The sequence below is a fragment of the Rhincodon typus genome, chromosome 6 (assembly GCF_021869965.1).
Source record: "Rhincodon typus isolate 14 chromosome 6, sRhiTyp1.1, whole genome shotgun sequence".
Classification (NCBI taxonomy): Eukaryota; Metazoa; Chordata; class Chondrichthyes; order Orectolobiformes; family Rhincodontidae; genus Rhincodon; species Rhincodon typus.
Window position 1 is genome coordinate 10220321 of NC_063337.1, and position 19273 is coordinate 10239593.

The 19273-nt window shown below is 41.6% G+C and overlaps 1 protein-coding gene across 1 annotated transcript in view; it reads left to right on the forward strand.

The window, feature by feature from the left end:
• The first annotated feature begins 3798 nt into the window (after positions 1-3798).
• prkx (protein kinase X-linked) overlaps positions 3799-19273 on the forward strand; it is a 92276-nt gene continuing 76801 nt past the window's right edge. The window contains exons 1-3 of the mRNA XM_048597877.1: positions 3799-3823; positions 6031-6199; positions 13383-13646. Coding sequence (XP_048453834.1) covers positions 3799-3823; positions 6031-6199; positions 13383-13646 — 458 coding nt within the window. The remainder of the gene's footprint in view (positions 3824-6030; positions 6200-13382; positions 13647-19273) is intronic.

Sequence of the window (19273 nt, forward strand, 5' to 3'; positions counted from 1 at the left end):
TACAACCTTATTATCTAATTACAGGACAATGTAACCCCTTCTAATACAGGCAGCACCCTTGCAAAGTATCTTAGAACTTCTTACAAATGAACCGCATTCACTGGCTTCCTCTTATCAACTCTTCTAATGATGTCCTTGAAAAATTCCAGTAGGTTTGTCATGCATCAGTTTTCGTAAATCTGTGCTGACTCTGTCTAACCCTTTCACAGTTTTCCAAGTGCTCTGCTACTAACTCTTTCATAATGGATGCTAACAATTTCCCTACCACTGATGTCAGGCTAATTGGCCTATAATTCCCTGTTTTCTCTCTGCGTCATTTTTGCAAATAGTGGTGTTACACTAGCTACCCTCCAATCCATAGGAACTGTTCCAAAGTATATAGAATCTTGAAAGATGACCATCAAAGCATCTACTGTTTCTGGGGCTACTTCCTTGAATACTCGAGTGTACTTTTCCTGTGTAATGCTAAATTGAATGCTTTGTCTTTCCCAGCTGTCTACTTTCACTCCCCTATTGTGGCAAAAACTAATGGCGTTAAACAGGGCTTTGTGCTAATGCCATTCATCTTCATGTTCTGTCCACCATGCTGTCTGATACCTTCCATGATGGTGATCCTGACTTCAGTCAGATACCACATTAATGGGATGCGGCTAAATCTGAGAACTCCAGACAAAGACCAAGGTCTTCAGGACTGTGCTTTACAATTTCCTGTTGAATGATTGTGCACTTGTTTCTGATTCAAAGCTGGATGTGCCATGGCATGCCAAAATTATCATAATACTATTTTCCCATTGTTTGTAGGATCTCCTTCTTCCTACCTTAGGTGTTTGTCAATTCTGGGAAAGGGTAGTGTGTGGAATGGTGGAACACCAGCAGACCAGTCAGAAAATCTTGACATCAATGAAAGGTACCTCAGGCTATCAGAACGTGAGTTTTCATCTGCCTGTCCCCTCACAATGAATCCCCTACCTCACCTGTGGAATAGCAGGGCAAACTGCACGCCGCCGCCCCCCCACCCCCCTAAAGAAACTAATCAAGTTGGATGAGTGCAAGTAATACAGAGCTGAGGATGCATATTGAGAGCAAGAAGCAGGCGTTTTCCTGCTTAGAAATAAATAGTATACTTTCAAACAATGAAAAGTATACTCTAAAGCTCTACAGGAGAGGCGTAACTATCATTACAGATTAAATTAATTACTCACAAGTGCTAATTTCAAAATCCCAATTTAGCTCAACTAAGGCTGGCCACGGAAGACCTGACGAGAGCCTAGAGCCTAGAGCTTAGTGGCTCAATCCCAAAAGAAAATATTCACGAAATTAAAAAATGGTGCTGTCTGTCTCAAAAGCAAAGGAATATCAGCCATAGATGATGAGAAATATTCGTTTCACAGAGTGCCAGAGGTCTTTGGAACTTCCTTCCTTGAGACAGTAGAAGTAGAGTGTTTGAATATTTTTCAGCTGGAGGTACATTCTTCATAAAAGGGGTGAAAGCTTATCACAGGCAGTAAAATGGAATAATAAGATCAGCTGTAATCTTATTGAATGGTAGAGCAGGTTCAAGAGACTGAGTGACTCATTCCTGCTCCTAATTCATATGTTTGTGTCAAGCAGAGAGAAAATTTAGTGGCAATTCTGAACTTTTGATTTCTTCAAAACTCAACTCTGTTATTTGCTACATCCTATCCTATGTGCAATAGTACCTTTTATAGGTGTAGACCATAAGACACGTAGGAGCAGAAATTAGGCCATTCAGCCCATTGAGTCTGCTCCACCATTCAAGCATAGCTGATAAGTTTCTCAACGCTGCTCTCCTGCTTTCTCCCAGTAACCCTTGATCCCCTTGACCATCAAGAACCTATCTATCTCTGTCTTACATATACTCATTGACCTGGCCTCCACATCCTTCTGTGGCAGTGAATTTCATAGATTCACCACTCTGACTAAAGACGTTTCTCCTTATCTCAGTTCTAAAAGGTCTTCCCTTTACTCTGAGGCTGTGCCCTTGGGTCCTATTCTCTCCTACCAATGGAAACATCTTCCCAACATCCACTTTGTCCAGGCCATTTCGATCTTTGCGGTCACCTACATACCACTGGAACCCAATCGAATTGTTACGGTGAGAAACATAGCCACCTTTGCCTTAAAGGATGAGTAAGTTTATCATTTTGAGATTAAATTAATTCACCCCTGTTTTTCTCTAAGCTTTTCCTGTCCTCACAGTATAAGACTGTGATGATATTAATATCATGGTAATAGATTATTATGCTGACACTAATTTTAGTACACTTGATAGAAGATGTAGGGCTGGAGGAGATTACGAAGATAGTGAGAGATGAGACCAAGCAGAGATTTAAATTTGAGGATGATCTTTAAGTTGACACACTGCTTAACTGGTAAACCACTGTGTGGATCAGTCAGCATAGTATCATTGTGTGAATGCGATTTGGCAGAAGTTAAGACATTGGGATCATACAGGATCCTCATCTAATCTCTCCTTTCACACCAGTAGCATAGTCCCTTTTACAGTCACAGATTTTGGTAGATCTGATAAAGTCTGATCCCATTGCTGCACTTCCCCTGCCTGTCTAGATTGTTCAGTTTGATTCTGTCTGCCATAATGCAATGTTGCCCAATGCTCATGTACCTCAACTGTTTTCTTGAAAACCTCCAACTGCCAGCTGAGCAAAAAACAATTTCTTCATTTAACATCCATCCTGTCACTAAATTCACTAGAAAATTTTGGTTGCTTTCATACATAGAAACATAGATGATGGAACAGGAGGAGGCCATTTGACCTGTAGAGCGTGCTCCACCATTCATCACAATAATGGCTGATTGTCCAACTCAATAGCCTAATCCTGCTTTCTCCCCATAACCTTTGATCCCATTCGCCCCAAGTGCTGTATCCAGTTCCCTCTTGAATGCATTCAATGTTTTGACATTGACCGCTTCCTGTTGTAATGAATTTCACAGGCTCTTTGGGTGAAGAAATGTCTCCTCGTCTCCGTCCTAAATGGTCTACCCTGAATCCTCAGACTGTGACCCCTGGTTCTGGACACACCCACCATCAGGAACATCCTCCTTGCATCTACCCAGTCTAGTCCTGTTAGGATTTTATAAGTCACTATGATTTCATTTGTCTGAACTCCAGCGAAAACCATCCTAACCTAGTCAATCTCTCCTCATACGTCAGCCCCATAAATTTTCACTGCGCACCCTCAGAGCAAGAGCATCCTTCCTCAAAAACACCTATCCTTTTGAAGATCGATCCAACGTCGCTTGAATGTCCTGCAGCTTTTTATATAGCTGTACCCATGAAGAACAGGAATAGAGAAGGTAACAAATTGTGCATTAATTTTTGTTTCTTTGTTTCCGCTTCCAGCTGGACTAGAAACATAACAATTGAACCATGATCTGATAAACAAAATTGAGTTATGATTGAGACAACAAGGTGCAGGGCTGGATGAACACAGCAGGCCAAGCAGCATCATAGGAGCAGAGAGGCTGACGTTTCGGGCCTAGACCCTTCATCAGAAAAGGGTTATGATTGATGTGTGATTTCTATGTGCTAAATAGCAAAATGGTTGATTCTTCCATGCTCAGTTAGGGACAGCTGATAAAATAGTTTTCCATACTCATTCATTGCTTCTATTTGAACACCAGTTTTTTTTGGTGGTGTTTAATTTTCTGTTTGTGGCTTCACCCACGACAGTAGTAAAATGTGGAAGGCCTTCCAGAAGTGCAGTAGAATGGCTCAGTCTGGCGGTAACTAAAGGAATAGATAAGAGTTTTAGCAACATGGCTGAGGCTTTGGTGGAGTTGGGTAATGTTATGCAGATGAAAACAGGCAACTTAGTGATGACATTTAAAAAACGGCAAGTCACCTTGCTGCAATGTTGCCTCAGAGCTCTTACCGTTTGATAAGTGAAGCATGCAAAAACGTTGATCTTGAAGTCTTTAAAGGTATCTCTGTTGACCAATGCCTATCATTTATCTGCCAAACAAAGTTGCCCAATCTAGGTTTCTTTTGACTTATTTAATGTTGATTGCCGTTATCACCTACAAATATGGACCTGTGAAACCGAGAACTTGCAGGATTTGACAAAGCACTTTACTGCCAATGAAATGCATTTGAATTGTTGTGACTGTTACAAAAAAGAATATTGTCGGAAGGAGGAAAACTCAACCGATTTGCATACAACAAGGTCCCACAAATAGAAATGTTTTTGGCAGTATTATAGTTAAGGAGTAAATGCTGGTTAGGACTTCAGCAATATCTGTTTGTTGATATGAGCAATCATCCCTGTGGCCTTCAACTGGCAATCATTTTCCACTATGACAGCTCTTTGCACCCTTTGCTACTACCACTTCGCCATTTCCCAAGCCACCTAAGTCATGATGATTTGCCTTGCAGCCAATCTGCTATATTGCAGTATTAAATAGCTTTCTGAAGTCTATCTAGGTAGACAGCACGTACTGTTATCCACCAGATGTTTAATGCTTTTTTAAGAAATCCAGTAACTTGATAGAAATAACTTGAATCTCTAATGTTTGTTGAGATGGTTTCTGTCTTCTCTATCTCGAACACTGATGTACCTTGTGACTGATGTTGCTAAGTAGATTTTTGGCAGAGATGTTTTGCCTTCCACGGAAGGCAGTGAGAGTTAGCATACTGAGCCAAAGAGAAATAGAACGTGTGTCTCAAATAAATTGTTTCAGAATCAATTAATTTAGATGCTAGCTGACACGATTTAAAATAATATTGTTTCATGGAAGACCCAAAGATTTGCATTTATAGCCAATAAGTAACAAGGCAAATTGAGCTGGCTGTGACGTTGTATTGGAGACAATGCACGATGGCATCCAGTTGCTCAAGGGTGATTACCAGTCCAAAAGTCAAAATTTGTGACGAGCTTCTCTGTCTCAGTTCAAATCCTCTATTCTTTTCAGGTATTGACCCCCCCTCCTAAAGTTTACAGGATGTCAGAGAAAGCTGATGATTTGTAAGTAATATCTCGCTTGTAAAAACTACTTCCTTTTAAGAGCCATGGTTGGAAGTAGCTCGTGGAATGTGCGAAGTTTGATTTATAGTTAACACTGACCTCTGCAATGGGGAAAATCAAACCAGTTCCTGAATTCATAGCCTGTGATTAATATAAGCCATTTAGAAACATTTTATCATTTACACTTGTTTTTCATTTGAGTTGTGGGAAGGCCAGTGCTTGTAATTTTGGTACTGAAATCAATCGTGGATATCACACGAGCAAGTTATGAAATTTGGTCATTTGTGGGCCAACACAAGAAAATTAAATTGCGATTGGTTCTTTAATTCCCCTTAGCAAAGAATCAGCATGTGTCTGATTCCCTGCAACCTGGTTGCTGCTTAATCAGGGCAAGAAGTATTAGCTTTCCTGCATCTTTGGAGCATCATAAAATGATTTTGCCACTTTGCACCTTTTTAAAATGGTCAGTAACCTTTTGAGAATATGAATGGTGGTCTGCCAACGCTGCTTTGAATAGTTTATCAAGGTGCTATTGTGAAAGTTTAAAATAGAAAACATTTTTCTTTGTTCACATCAACTTGCTTATTATTGTCTGCTTTCATTCATTTTTCTTTATTTCTGCATTGTCATATAATCGAAGTTTATTGATTTGCTTTTTAAGTGGTGTCAATACCGACAACTATATTTCCTTGAAATATTGAATCAAAATATTTGGACCAATAAGTGTTGCATTTACTGTAGAAGGTGTAAAATGTATTCTTGACATAAAGGTGTTTTCGATTGTGAATTTTGTGTCATTCTGGTACATTCATACAATTATTTGAAAGCAGTTGTTAATGTGGTGGTGATCAATTGACTAGTGTACTTTTAACAATATACTACATGCTTAAAACAAAGATTTCCCATATAAGCTACAAATAATTTGCAAATTGCTGCCAGTTCCTCCTCTGTGTGGGCTTGTCAAGTGTTGGTAAAGTTTCAGTTGCATGTAGGTTACATTGTGCCCCCTACTTTATTTTGTTTGCAGGGACTGGAACATTTGGACGAGTTCTGCTGGTCAAAGACAAGAAGAGCAGAGAATACTGTGCTTTGAAAGTGATGAGCATTCCTGATGTAATCCGGCTTAAACAGGAACAGCATGTGCATAATGAGAAAAGTATCTTAAGCGAGATCCATCATCCATTTCTTATAAGGCTGTAAGTAGGCTTATGTTTACTTAAGATGATTTGGTCTGACTAATATAGTGTAATAAATAGACTCCTGTACAAGTTAGACTGTTCCTTGTTTAAATTTCTCTCCTACGTGGATAACTAAGTTTACATATAGTAATTTTTTATTAAATCATTAGATTTTTAAAATGCTGTTGAGCTCCAGTTTTTCTTTTCTATAATGCCATGCTGGAAATAGGTTTTTAAATATTGCTGCATGTGGAAAAAAATAACTGAAAAAAATTTAACACCTTCATCTTCAGCATGAGAAAAATTATTAATTGCCTTTGCATGCGAAAAAGAAAGTCTGAGGTCTATATTGAGGGTGGCCACTTTTAACATCAAACCAGCTCAAGATTTCTCATTAATTTGCGGTAACAATAACTTGTATTTACATTGGGTGTGGGTAAGATGATACTTCAGATTTTTATTTTTCTGCATTTCTCTAATTCTCTATACAAAAGTCCATCTTTACAAAAACACAGAAATAAGGAGTAGGCCATTGAAGCCAGCTTTGACATTCATTAGAATCATGGCTGATCATCTAGCTCAATAGCTTGATGCTGCTTGTTTTCCATATCCTTCGATCCCTTTAGCCCCAAGTGCTAAATCCAAATCTCACTGAAATCATAATGTTTTGGCCTTGATTGCTGAGGAGTGGCAGATGGAGTTTAGAAAAGTGTGAGTTGTTGCAGTTCGGTAAGGCAACCAGGCCAGGACCTGTACAGCTAATGGTAGGGCCCTGGGGAGTGTTGCCGAACAAAGAGATCTAGGGGTGCAGGTGCATAGTTCCTTGAAAGTGAAGTTGCAAGTAGACAGGGTGGTAAAGAAGGCCTTTGGCATGCTTGCCTTCACTGGCCAGTGCATTGATTATAGGAATTGGAATGTCATGTTGTGGCTATGTAGGACCTTGGCTAGGCCACTTTTGGAATACTGCATTCAGTTCTGGTCTCTCTGCTATTGGAAAGATGTTGTGAAACTTGAAAGAGCTCAGAAAAGATTTACAAGGATGTTGCCAGGTTTAAAGCTAAAGGGAGAGGCTGAATAAACTGGGGCTATTTTTCCTGGACCGTTGGAGACTGAGGGGTGACCTTATAGAAGTTTATAAAATCGTGAGCGGCATGATAGGATGAATAGCCAAGGTCTTTTTCTCATCGTAGGGAAATCCAAAACTATCACTCATAGTTTTAGGGTGAGAGGGGGAAAAAAATACAAAAGGGACTTAAAAGGCAGCTTTTTCACACAGTATGGTGCATGTATGGAATGAGCTGCCAGAGGAAGTGGTGGAGGCTAGTACAATTACAACATTTAAAAGACATCAGGATATGTATATGAATAAGAAGGGTTTAGAGGGATATGCGCCAAATGCTGGGAAATGGGACTAGATTAATTTAGGATATCTGGTCAGCATTGACGTGTTGGACTGAAGGGTCTGTTTCCGTATAACTCTGACTCTGGTGGCAAATTCTACAGGCTCATCACTGTCTGGGTGAACAAATCTCTCCTCGTCTGGGTCATAAATGTTGTTCACCATATCCTGAGACCTCAGTCAAGCAATAAATGAGAAAAATAGAGAAATAAAAGTTCAGAATAACAGTCCTTCCAACCTCGACTGCGCCTCGCTTCACCTTGAGGCTGGGAGTGTCGAGAGTCTGAGTCCATGCTGAGACCGGGAATCTGAGTCCGTGCTGAGGCTGGGTATCTATGCTGGCTTTCATCCCGGACATTGCCGATGCCACTTGAAAATGGGAAGTTTCTTCAAAAAAGTGGCACTGTGGCTCTGGTTAGCAGTGCTGCCCACAGTGCCAGGGTCCCAGGTTCGATTTCAGCCTCGGACAACGTCTGTGTGGAGTTTGCACGTTCTCCCCATGTCTGTATGGGTTTCTGCCAGGTGCTCCGGTTTCTTCCCACAGTCCAAAGATGTGCAATTTAGATGGATTGCCATGCTAAATTTCCCATAGTGTTCAGAGATGTGCAGGTTAGATGCATTAGCCGTGGGAAATGCAGGGTCACAGAGTTAGAGCAGGGGGATGGGTCTGGGTGGGATGCTGTATGGAGGGTTGGTTAGGACTTGTTGGGCCGAATGGCCGGTTTCCACTCTGGGGATTTTATTTTTAAAAATGCACAAAAAGAGAGAGAAAAAGAAAAGAAATGGACAGAGTGGATGAGCTCCAGCTAAAGCATCTTACTGTACTGCTTGAGAACCCCTGAGCTCTAGCAAATGTAATCCTAACTGATTTAACCTCTCCTCAAATGTCAGTTCCATCATCCCAAGAATTGGTCTGGTAAATCTCTGCTGTCTTGTACTTGATCTATAGCAAGAACATTTTTCCATAGATAAGGTGACCAAAACTGCAAGCAATACTCCAGGTGTGGTCTCATTAAAGCCCTATACATTTGCCACAAGTCATCCCGACTGCTGTACTCTAATACTACCACTATGAAGGCCAACTTGTCATTGGCCACCTTTACATCTGCATGCTTACCTTCAGCAATTGCTGTATGAAGACATCCAGCTCTCTATGCACATTCCTCTCTCAATTTATTGCCATTTAGGTGATAATCTGCCTTCCTGTTTTTGCTACCTATTATTTCCGTATCTCAAATTAACTCCAGTTGTATACTTATGCAATATTGTGCATGGTTTTTGTGTTGGTATCTGCTTGGGCAACTGGTAGCTGGGACTGATCCTGTACTATGAACTACAGGCAAGAACATAAAAGAAATAGGAGCAGGAGTAGAACACATTGGCTTATCAAGTCTGCTCCATCGTTCATTATGATCATAGCTGACCTTGACTCCACTCTGTCAGCTTGTCTTGATTCCGTGAGTGACTGGAAGTCTGTCTAAAATGAAACAAAGAACTGTGAATGCTGGAGAGTTAAAAAGTACAAAAACAACGAGAAGAATTCAGCAGGCCTTAGAGACTTTGGGACCGGTTCTGGGGGAGGTGGGACTATTGCAGATCGGACGGTCTACACCTGGGCAGGACTGGAACCAATGTCCTAGGGGCTGCTTTTGCTAATGCTGTTGGGGAGGGTTTAAACTAATGTGGCAGGCGGGTGGGAACCAAATGAGGAGGCTAGTGGATAGTAAGAAGGTAGTAACTAAAGCCTGTAAGGAACTAGATAATGAAGTCAGTGTGACTAAGGGGAAGAGTAGGCAGAGAGCAGGTGATGAACGCAAAGGGACAGATGGTCTGATGTGCATTTGTTTTAATGCGAGAAGTGTAGTAGGTAAGGTAGATGAAATTAGGGCTTGGATTAGTACCTGGGAGTATGATGTTATTGCTATTACTGAGACTTGGTTGAGGGAAGGGCAAGATTGGCAACTAAATATCCCCAGATATAGATGCTTCAGGTGGGATAGAGAGGGAGGTAAAAGGGGTGGAGGATTTGCATCACTGGTCAAAGAGGATATACGGCTGTGCTGAAGGAGGGCACTATGGAGGACTCGAGCAGTGAGGCAATATGGGCAGAGCTCAGAAATAGGAAGGGTGTGGTAACAATGTTGGGGCTGTACTACAGGCCTCCCAACAGTGAGCGTGAGATAGAGGCACAAATATGTAGACAGATTATGGAAAGATGTAGGAGCAACAGGGTGGTGGTGATGGGAGATTTTAATTTTCCCAACATTGACTGGGATTCACTTAGTGTTAGGGGTTTAGATGGAGCAGAATTTGTAAGGAGCATCCAGGAGGGTTTTCTAGAGCAGTCCAACTCGGGAAGGGGCCATACTGGACCTGGTGTTGGGGAATGAGCCCGGCCAGGTGGTTGAAGTTTCAGTAGGGGATTACTTTGGGAATAGTGATCACAATTCCGTAAGTTTTAGAATACTGATGGACAAAGACGAGAGGGGTCCTAAAGGAAGAGTGCTGATTGGAGGAAGGCCAACTATAGCAAAATTCGGCAGGAGCTGGGGAATGTGGATTGGGAGCAGCTGTTTGAGGGTAAATCCATATTTGATATGTGGGAGGCTTTTAAAGAGAGGTTGATTAGAGTGCAGGACAGACATGTCCCTCTGAAAATGAGGGATAGAAAGGGCAAGATTAGGGAACCATGGATGACCGGTGAAATTGTGAGACTAACAAAGAGGAGAAAGGAAGCATACGTAAGGCCTAGGCGACTGAAAACAGATGAAGCTTTGGAAGAATATCGGGAAAGTAGGACCAATCTGAAACGAGGAATTAAGAGGGCTAAAAGGGGTCATGAAATATCTTTAGCAAACAGGGTTAAGAAAAATCCCAAAGCCTTTTATTCATACATAAGGAGCAAGAGGGTAACTAGAGAAAGGGTTGGCCCACTCAAGGACAAAGGAGGGAAGTTATGCGAGGAGTCAGAGAAAATGTGTGAGATTCTTAGAGTACTTTGTATCCGTATTCACTGAGGAGAGGGACATGACAATGTTGAGGTTGGGGATAGATGTTTGATTACTGTAGGTCAAGTCAGCATGGGGGGAGGGGGGAGTGTTGGGTATTCTAAAAGACATTAGGGTGGACAGGTCCCCAGGTCCGGATGGGATCTATCCCAGGTTACTGAGGGAAGCGAGAGAGGAAATAGCTGGGGCCTTAACAGATATCTTTGCAGCATCCTTGAGCACGAGTGAGGTCCCGGAGGACTGGAGAATTGCTAATGTTGTCACCTTGTTTAAGAAGGGTAGCAAGGATAATCCAGGTAATTATAGACCGGTGAGCCTGATGTCAGTGGTGGGGAAGCTCCTGGAGAAGATACTGAGGGATAGGATCTATTTACATTTGAAAGAAAATGGGCTTATTAGTGAAAGGCAGCACGGTTTTGTGCAGGGAAGGTCATGTCTTACCAACTTGATAGAATTCTTTGAGGAAGTGACAAAGTTGATAGATGAGGGAAGGGCTGTAGATGCCACATACATGGACTTCAGTAAAGCGTTTGATAAGGTTCCCCATGGTAGGCTGATGGAGAAAGTGAAGTCGCATGGGCTCCAGGGTGTACTAGCTAGATGGATAGAGAACTGGCTGGGCAACAGGAGACAGAGTTGTAGTGGAAGGGAGTTTCTCAAAATGGAGAACTGTGACCAGTGGTGTTCCACAGGGATCTGTGTTGGGTCTGCTGTTGTTTGTGATATACATAAATGATCTGGAGGAAGGTATAGATGGCCTGATTAGCAAGTTTGCAGATGACACTAAGATTGGTGGAGTAGCAGATAGTGAAGGGGAGAATGCATCAGAATATAGATAGATTGGAGAGTTGGGCGGAGAAATGGCAGATGGAGTTCAATCCAGGCAAATGTGAGGTGATGCATTTTGGAAGATCCAATTCAAGAGCGAACTATGTGGTAAATGGAAAAGCCCTGGGGAAAATTGATGCACAGAGATCTGGATGTTCAGGTCCATTGTACCCTGAAGTGGCAACGTAGGTGGATAGAGTGGTCGAGAAGGCATACGGCATGCTTTCATTCATCGGATGAGGTATTGAGTACAAGAGTTGGCAGGTCATGTTGCAGGTGTATAGGACTTTGGTTCGACCACATTTGGAATACTGCGCACGGTTCTGGTCACCACATTATCAAAAGGATGTGGATGCTTTGGAGAGGGTGCAGAGGAGGTTCACCAGGATGTTGCCTGGTATAGAGGGCGCTAGCTATGAAGAGAGGTTGAGTAGATTAGGATTATTTACATTAGAAAGACGGAGGTGGCGGGGTGACCTAATTGAGGTCTACAAAATCATGAGAGGTATAGACAGAGTGGATAGCAAGAAGCTTTTTCCCAGAGTGGGGGACTCAATTACTAGGGTCACGATTTCAAGGTGAGAGGGGAAATGTTTAAGGGAGATATGCGTGGAAAGTTCTTTACGCAGAGGGTGGTGGGTGCCTGGAATGCGTTGCCAGCGGAGATGGTAGAGGTGGGCACAATAGCGATTTAAGATGTATCTAGACAGATACATGAATGGGCAGGGAGCAGAGGGATACAGATCCTTGGAAAATAGGCGAGAAGTTTAGATAGAGGATCTGGATCGGTGCAGGCTTGGAGGGCCAAAGGGCCTGTTCCTGTGCTGTAATTTTCTTTGTTCTTTGTTCTTAGAGCATCTCTGGAGAGAAAAGAGAGCTAATGTTTTGAGTCCAGTGACCCTTCTTCAGAACTGACAGCAGCTTGGAAAAGGTGGTAATTATGCTGATGCAAGGTGGGGTGGAGATGATGGAGAAGATTGATCAGATGGAGATGGCACCCAGAGAAAAAGAAAGAAAAGGTTATATAAGGGATGGAGATAGTAAACCAGGGAACAGAAGAAATTTAGCAAGGTGATGACAGGGGCTAAAATAAGTGAAAATGGTTTGGCTGAGCTGAGCGCAGCCCGTATTATACCAGGACGTGAAGTGTTAGGGGTGGGTAATTGACATGGGAGGAAGTGGTCATGCTGTAAAATGATTAAACTCAAGTCCTCAAGGCTGTAACATCCCCAAGTGGAAAATGAAGTGTTGTGCTTCTAGCTTGCGCTGAGTCTCGCTGGAGCACTGCAACTTACTTGAGATAGGTTCATTGGTCAGCAAACACTACAGTGAGTGTGTCTAAGTTGCAGGCAACTGGAAGCTGGGGGTCATTTTTATGGATAAGTGTAGATGTTGGGAAAGTGGTCACCCAGTCAGCATTAAGTGTTGGCGCTCTCTCTACATATCTGAATGAGAAATGGGAAGCAGCTGAGGAAAAGGATTTGGAGAATCTGAGTAAAGGTAGTTCTGCTATAACGTTTGTTTTGTTAATGCAAATTGGCTATAACACGATTGATGAATAGTTGACACTGTTTGGATAATGCAAACTTTCTGCTGTACAAGTATGGTGATTTTCTACGGCGATTTCCCTATAGTGTGAGGTCACACAAGAATGCAACTATTGTGTTATAGGAGAACTACCTGTAATACTGTCCCAGACTGGGTGACCCACTTTGTGGTCTCCTGTAATGTTGTCCAGTCAACTTACTTGTCTATATCTTTTTGAAATGCCTATATGTCCTCCTCGTGACTTCCACCTAGCTTTGTACTATCAGCAGCACAAAAATAATGGATTGTAGTTTTCTATTATGAGATGCTAGAATATTTGCTGTTGGATCTCATTTAACAAATTTGCTTATTTTTCATTGTAACATTAGTTAGTGGACTTGACTAATGGTCATTTTTTAATATTTAATTTTACCAACAGATACTGGACGCATCATGATGAACGGTTTTTATATATGTTGATGGAATACGTGCCTGGAGGAGAACTGTTTTCTTACTTGCGTAACCTTGGACGTTTCAACAATAGTTCTGGACTTTTTTACTCTGCAGAGATTGTGTGTGCAATAGAATACCTACATGCCAAAGACATTGTTTACAGAGATTTAAAGCCTGAAAATATTCTCCTGGACAGAGACGGTCATATTAAGCTTACTGACTTTGGATTTGCAAAAAAACTTGTTGACCGGTGAGTCATCTTTACCTTTGCTTAACTAATTGATCATAAAAGTATCTGCCCACTTTTATATGAAGCAATATTTGATCATTTTGTACAATGGAGCAAGCCATGTTATTACTATTTAAGAAATTGATGACTTCCTCCAACTGAGGAAAAGTTATTTGGAACCACTGGTTGCATTAACTTGATTTTCCACTGAAGACCAGTGTCTTTAAGGTGAGATAACAAGGTATAGAGCTGGATGAACACAGCAGGCCAAGCAGCATCACAGGAGCAGGAAAGCTGACGTTTCCGGTCTGGACCTTTCTTCAGAAGGGTCTTTAAGGTGCTTTGAGTAAAGTGCATTGAGTCCAGGAGTTGGAATGGCATGTTGTGGCTGTACAGGACAGTAGTTAGGCCACTTTTGGAATATTGTGTCAATTCTGGTCTCCAATGCTATAGGAAAGATGTTGTAAAACTTTAAAAGGTTCAGAAAAGATTTACAAGGAATATTTGCCAGTGTTGGAGGTTTTGAGCTATAGGGAGAAGCTGAATCAGATGGAGCTATTTTTCCTGGAGTGTCAGAGGGTAACCCAATAGAGGCCTGGATGAGTTGGATAGAAGGGTCTGTTTGCATGCTGTACAGTACTGACTCTGAACTCTATTTAATTTGTATTAATTAATAACAATTCCCCATGCTTCATTTCTGTCATTGCTTTAAGCACATGTTTTGAAATTTCAGTTTGAGATATCTTCCAATGTATAAATTAGCTCTTCACTGTGGTGTGTTAAATAGCTAAGGATTTAATAAAGTAATATATTAGACATAAAAGTGCTTTGTTTTTAAAATATCCAATTGCATTTAGAAACTTGTGTGTTGCTGTGTGTTAGACTGAGTGCCTGGAAAGTCCCGGATTGGATTGAATGAGTTGAATTCAGTTGATGTATTTGACCTTACTACTGTTAGACTGAGTAAAAGGAAAGCTGCTGTTGGCGTTTATTATTGATTGATAATTAAGGACTGCTGTTAGTATAGCACAGGATTGAGCTCAGCTGGACCTGACATTTTGAATGCTTTTTTCCCCCCCATTAACTGTAGATTAATGAACCAGAATTATGAAGAGTCAGTGCTATGGGCTAAACTTCCTGCCAGTGTATTTTTTCTGTCCAGTGTGTTGATACGAAAATGTAAAGGCTTCATGGCAAAGTTCATATGAGTTACTGGTCTAAACCAGCGAGAAAGTTATTGTTGAGTTTTAAACTTCAAAGTTCTGCCAATTGATTTTGAACAACTGTAAACATAGATGATTAAGACCCTAAGGCAATGTTATTGACTGCATTACTTTCGTAGGATTTAAATTGAGAATTCACGGGTGGCCAGCTATGTTTTTGGTGATTAAATCAAAAATGGAGTAATGAGCACAGTTAGGAAAGCACTCTTGTTACTCATTGTCATGGTATATGTATTCTTTAATTACTTGCTTACTAAACATTTGTTATCTTCTAAATTGATATAGAACACCAGTCAAGGGCATTAGGTATTAGCCATGAATCCTGGCTTTTCACATTCCATGAATGAATAAAAGTAAACAGGTGGACTGGAAACGCCAGTAAGATAAATATGGACAAGAAAGCTCAATGTAGTCAGTTCAAACAGTTGGAAATGACAGTTACAGCCCATCAGAAGAAACAAACCTCAACTACTCCATAGAATCCCTACGTGGAAACAGGCCATTTTGCCCAACAAATCCATACCGACCCTTCAAAGAGCATCCTACCTAGATTCAACACCGCCCCCCCCAATCCATCCCTTTAACCCTGCATTTCCCATGGCTAATCCACCTAACCTACACACCCCTGGACACTATGGGCAATTTAGCATGGCCAATCCACCTAACCTGCACACCTTTTGGACTGTGGGAGGAAACCAGAGCACCCGAAACAAACCCACACAAACACTGGGAGAACGTGCAAACTCCACACAGACAGTCACCCGAGGGTAGAATTGAACCCAGGTCCCTGGCTCTGTGAGGCAGAAGTGCTAATCACTGAGCCACCCCAATATCTAGCAGCTTTCAAAGAAGTAGTAGTAACTGATGTATTTAATGTGCTTTTCAACAAACTCAGTAATTGCTCGGTTGAAGTTAAAGTACTGCTTAGAACTGCTGGACCAAATGTTTGGAGCTGCCCACAAATGTTTTACACCTTTTTATTCATCTTTCCTGGGATAAAGTATGTAGTGGTAATGTCACTGGACTAGTAATCCAGAATACCAGTTAGTATTCTTATGACATGGCTTAATGGTGACCAATAGACACCTGTTGATTATCTTTTAAAACCCATCTGGTTCACTGTTGTCCTTTAGGAGAGGAAGTTTGCCATCTTTATCTGATCTGGTCTACTTGTGATAACTGACCATCCTGCCTCAGAACTTTATTGCTGTTCCTTCATTATTGCTTGGTCAAAATTCTGGAACTTCTTGCCTAATAGCATAATGGATGCACCTGCACCACATACACTGCAATGCCTCAAGAAGGCAGCTTTGTATCTTCCTAACAACTGATTTGGATTGGACAATAAATGCTGGCCTATGTGACGCCCACATCACATTTTTTAAAAAAACAATTCATTCACGGGATGCGGGCATCGCTGGCTGGGCCAGCACTTAACTGCCCTCTGAAGGGTAATGGGCAATAAGAGTCAACTACATGGCTGTGGGTCTGGAGTCACATGTAGATCAGAGCAGGTAAAGATGGCACTTTCCTTCCCTAAAGGATGTTAGTAAACCAGATTGGTTTTTCCAACAATTGACAATAGATTCTTGGTCATCATTAGACTTTTAATTCCAGACTTTTTTTGAATTCACATTCCACCCTCTGCCATGGCAAGATTTGAACCCGTGTCTCCAGAACATTACCTGGGTGTGTGGATTAACAGTCCAACGGTAATACCACTAGGCCATCGCCTCCCCCATTTACAAATTTCCAAACCAAAAGACTGACAAGATTAGCCAGGTTGCATTTGTCCTTCCTATTGTGGACAGGACTCTCCCTGGCAGTTTTCCACATTACCGGGTGGATGTCAGTGTTTATGACTGTACTGGAACAGCTTTTTGACGGGCACAGCTAGTTCGGGAGAATGTAACTTCAGTCCTGTTGCCGATACGTAGTCTGTACCCATAGCCTTTGTAGTGTCTAGTGCCACTTTATCTATTTATATTTAATACACGTTTTAATGGAGAAAGACTGCAAAAACCTACAACTTTTGTAGAGGGATTTGGATGTACTTGTGTAGGAAACACAAAACTAGCATACAGGTATGGCAGGTAATTAAAGGCTAATGAAATGTTGGCCTTTATTTAAGGGGGTTGGAGAAGGGGAGTCTTACTGCAACTGTACTGGGTGCTGGTGAGACCATATCTGGAGTTCTATGAGCAGTTTTGGTCCCCTTTGTTGATGGCAAGATAATGTTTCATTGGAGGCAGTTCAGAGAAGGCTCACGAGGATTATCCCCAGTGTGGAGGGTTTGTCTTATGAGCAAACGTTAAATAGATTGGAACTCTACTCACTGGAGTTTAGAAGAATGAGACTAGATCTCATTGAAACATATGTGATTTTTAAGGGGCTTAGTAGGGTGAATGCTGAGAGGATTTTTTATTTAATTCATTCATGGGATGAGGGCATCATTGGCTAGATAGACCATTTATTGCCCATCCCTGGTTGCCCAGAGGCCAAATTCAATCAACCATTCTCGGATGTTTCCCCTAGAAGTAAAGGATGCCAGTTTAAGACTGAATTGATGGAGAATTTCTTCTCTTGAAGGGTTGTCTCCAGAAATTCTTGCCACAGAGCGCTGTGCAGGTAGAGTGAGTATTTTTAAGGCTGAAATTGATGAATTCTTGATCAGTAGGCAAATTGAGTGTTATTGGGAGAGGTCAGGAAAGTGGACATGTGTCAGATCAGAATGGTGGAGCAGGCTCAAGTGGCCAAACACTCTTCTTGATTCTATTTTTTATAGTCTTATTTTGCACTGATGTACAGGGCTCCTTCATCATAGATGCTGAGAATATTTAGTGGAGCCATATCCCCCAGGAAATTGTTTATTTGTCCACTGCCATTCACAGCTGGATGCAATGGTATTGAGCAATGAAAGTTGAGAATGCGTATCTTTGTTTAAGGACTTTGAAGGAACTAGAAGTCATGGAATTATTTGGATGGTTTCTGAATTGAGCAGGATGGTCTGATTTTTGTTCATTATGTGGGCTGTGACTTAGCGTTCTGAATCCAAAGGAGATCGTTTGACCCATCGTGCCAGCACTGGCTTGTTAAATAAGCATCATTACCTAATCCACCTATTTGCAAAAGTCAAGTTTGTGTGCTGTAAGCATCCTGCTGTTTTTCTGCAAATCAACTTACCTTGGCAAAACAGCTAATCTAAGCGATGCGATAAAAAATGGCTTTTTTTAAATTACAGGGGGAGATAAAATTGTCTTTGAGAGGATGAAGGGTCAAAGATCCCTGTAATCTGTGCAGCCGTTGGGAAGCCCTGTGCAACCCGGAGACGTGCACAGGTGGAAGAAAAATGAAAGGGAATGTTGCCCTGGGATATGCTAATTGTTTCGTAGCAACTCTCTCTGGTCTTGGAATTTTGTTGTTACAGATCCAGAAGTCACTGAGCAGCAAAGTCACCTCGAAGCTGCAAGAAGGCCTTACTTAATAAACTTTCCAGATGCCAATATTTCCATCTGTTGAAGCCTGTGACCAATTCTTTAAAACTCAAATCCAAGTTGTTTGAAATTAGAGCTGGACATTTATCATCGTTCTATAGCTGTCAGCAATTCAGCTTTGTCTAAAGGAAATTTCAGGGGTCATGAGAATTTTTCTTTATGGATGCTTAGTCTTGAGTGACAAACTGTATTCAAAATCGATCCCTCAGCATGGTGGTGGACCACACAACATGATGGATCGTATCCTGAATGTGAAGGCGGGACTTTGCCTCTGTAAGGGTTGTGCATTAAGCACTGCTATAGATACTATGGTGAGGAGCTGCATCAGACTTATGTAGTTAGATAAGGACAAGATCAAGTAATACTTTTTCTCTTGTTGCCTTTGTCACCATTTGCTGAAGGCCCAGCCTGGGACTGGGACAGTTCAGTCAGTTTGGGTGCTACTGAGCACTCATGGTGACGAACATTGAATTCCCTCACCTAGAGTAAATTCTGCTGTCTTGCCTCCTTTCATATGCCCTGCCAAGTTATATTGAACGTGGAGGAGGCCTGATTACCACCTACTGCTGTCGCATAGCTAATTAATCAGGAGATTTCCTTGCCCATGCTTGACTTGAATGCATGAAACTTAATTAGGTCTGGAGTTAATATTGAGAATTCCCAGGGCAATATCCTCCTAACTCTCTCAGACTCCACTACTACCTCTCGTCTGTTTGTCCTGTTGGTAGGACAGGGACGGGGACTTGTGATGGTAGTGTCTGGACGTTGTCTATAAGGCAGGATTCTGTGCAAAAACTGTCAAACCATTGCTTGACTAGTCAGTGACACAGTTCTCTCAATTTTTGGCACAAGCCAGTTGATGTTAATTTGGAAGATTTTTCAGATTGCCAGAATTTGTTGTATGCTTGTTGTTTCTGGTGCCTTGGTGCTC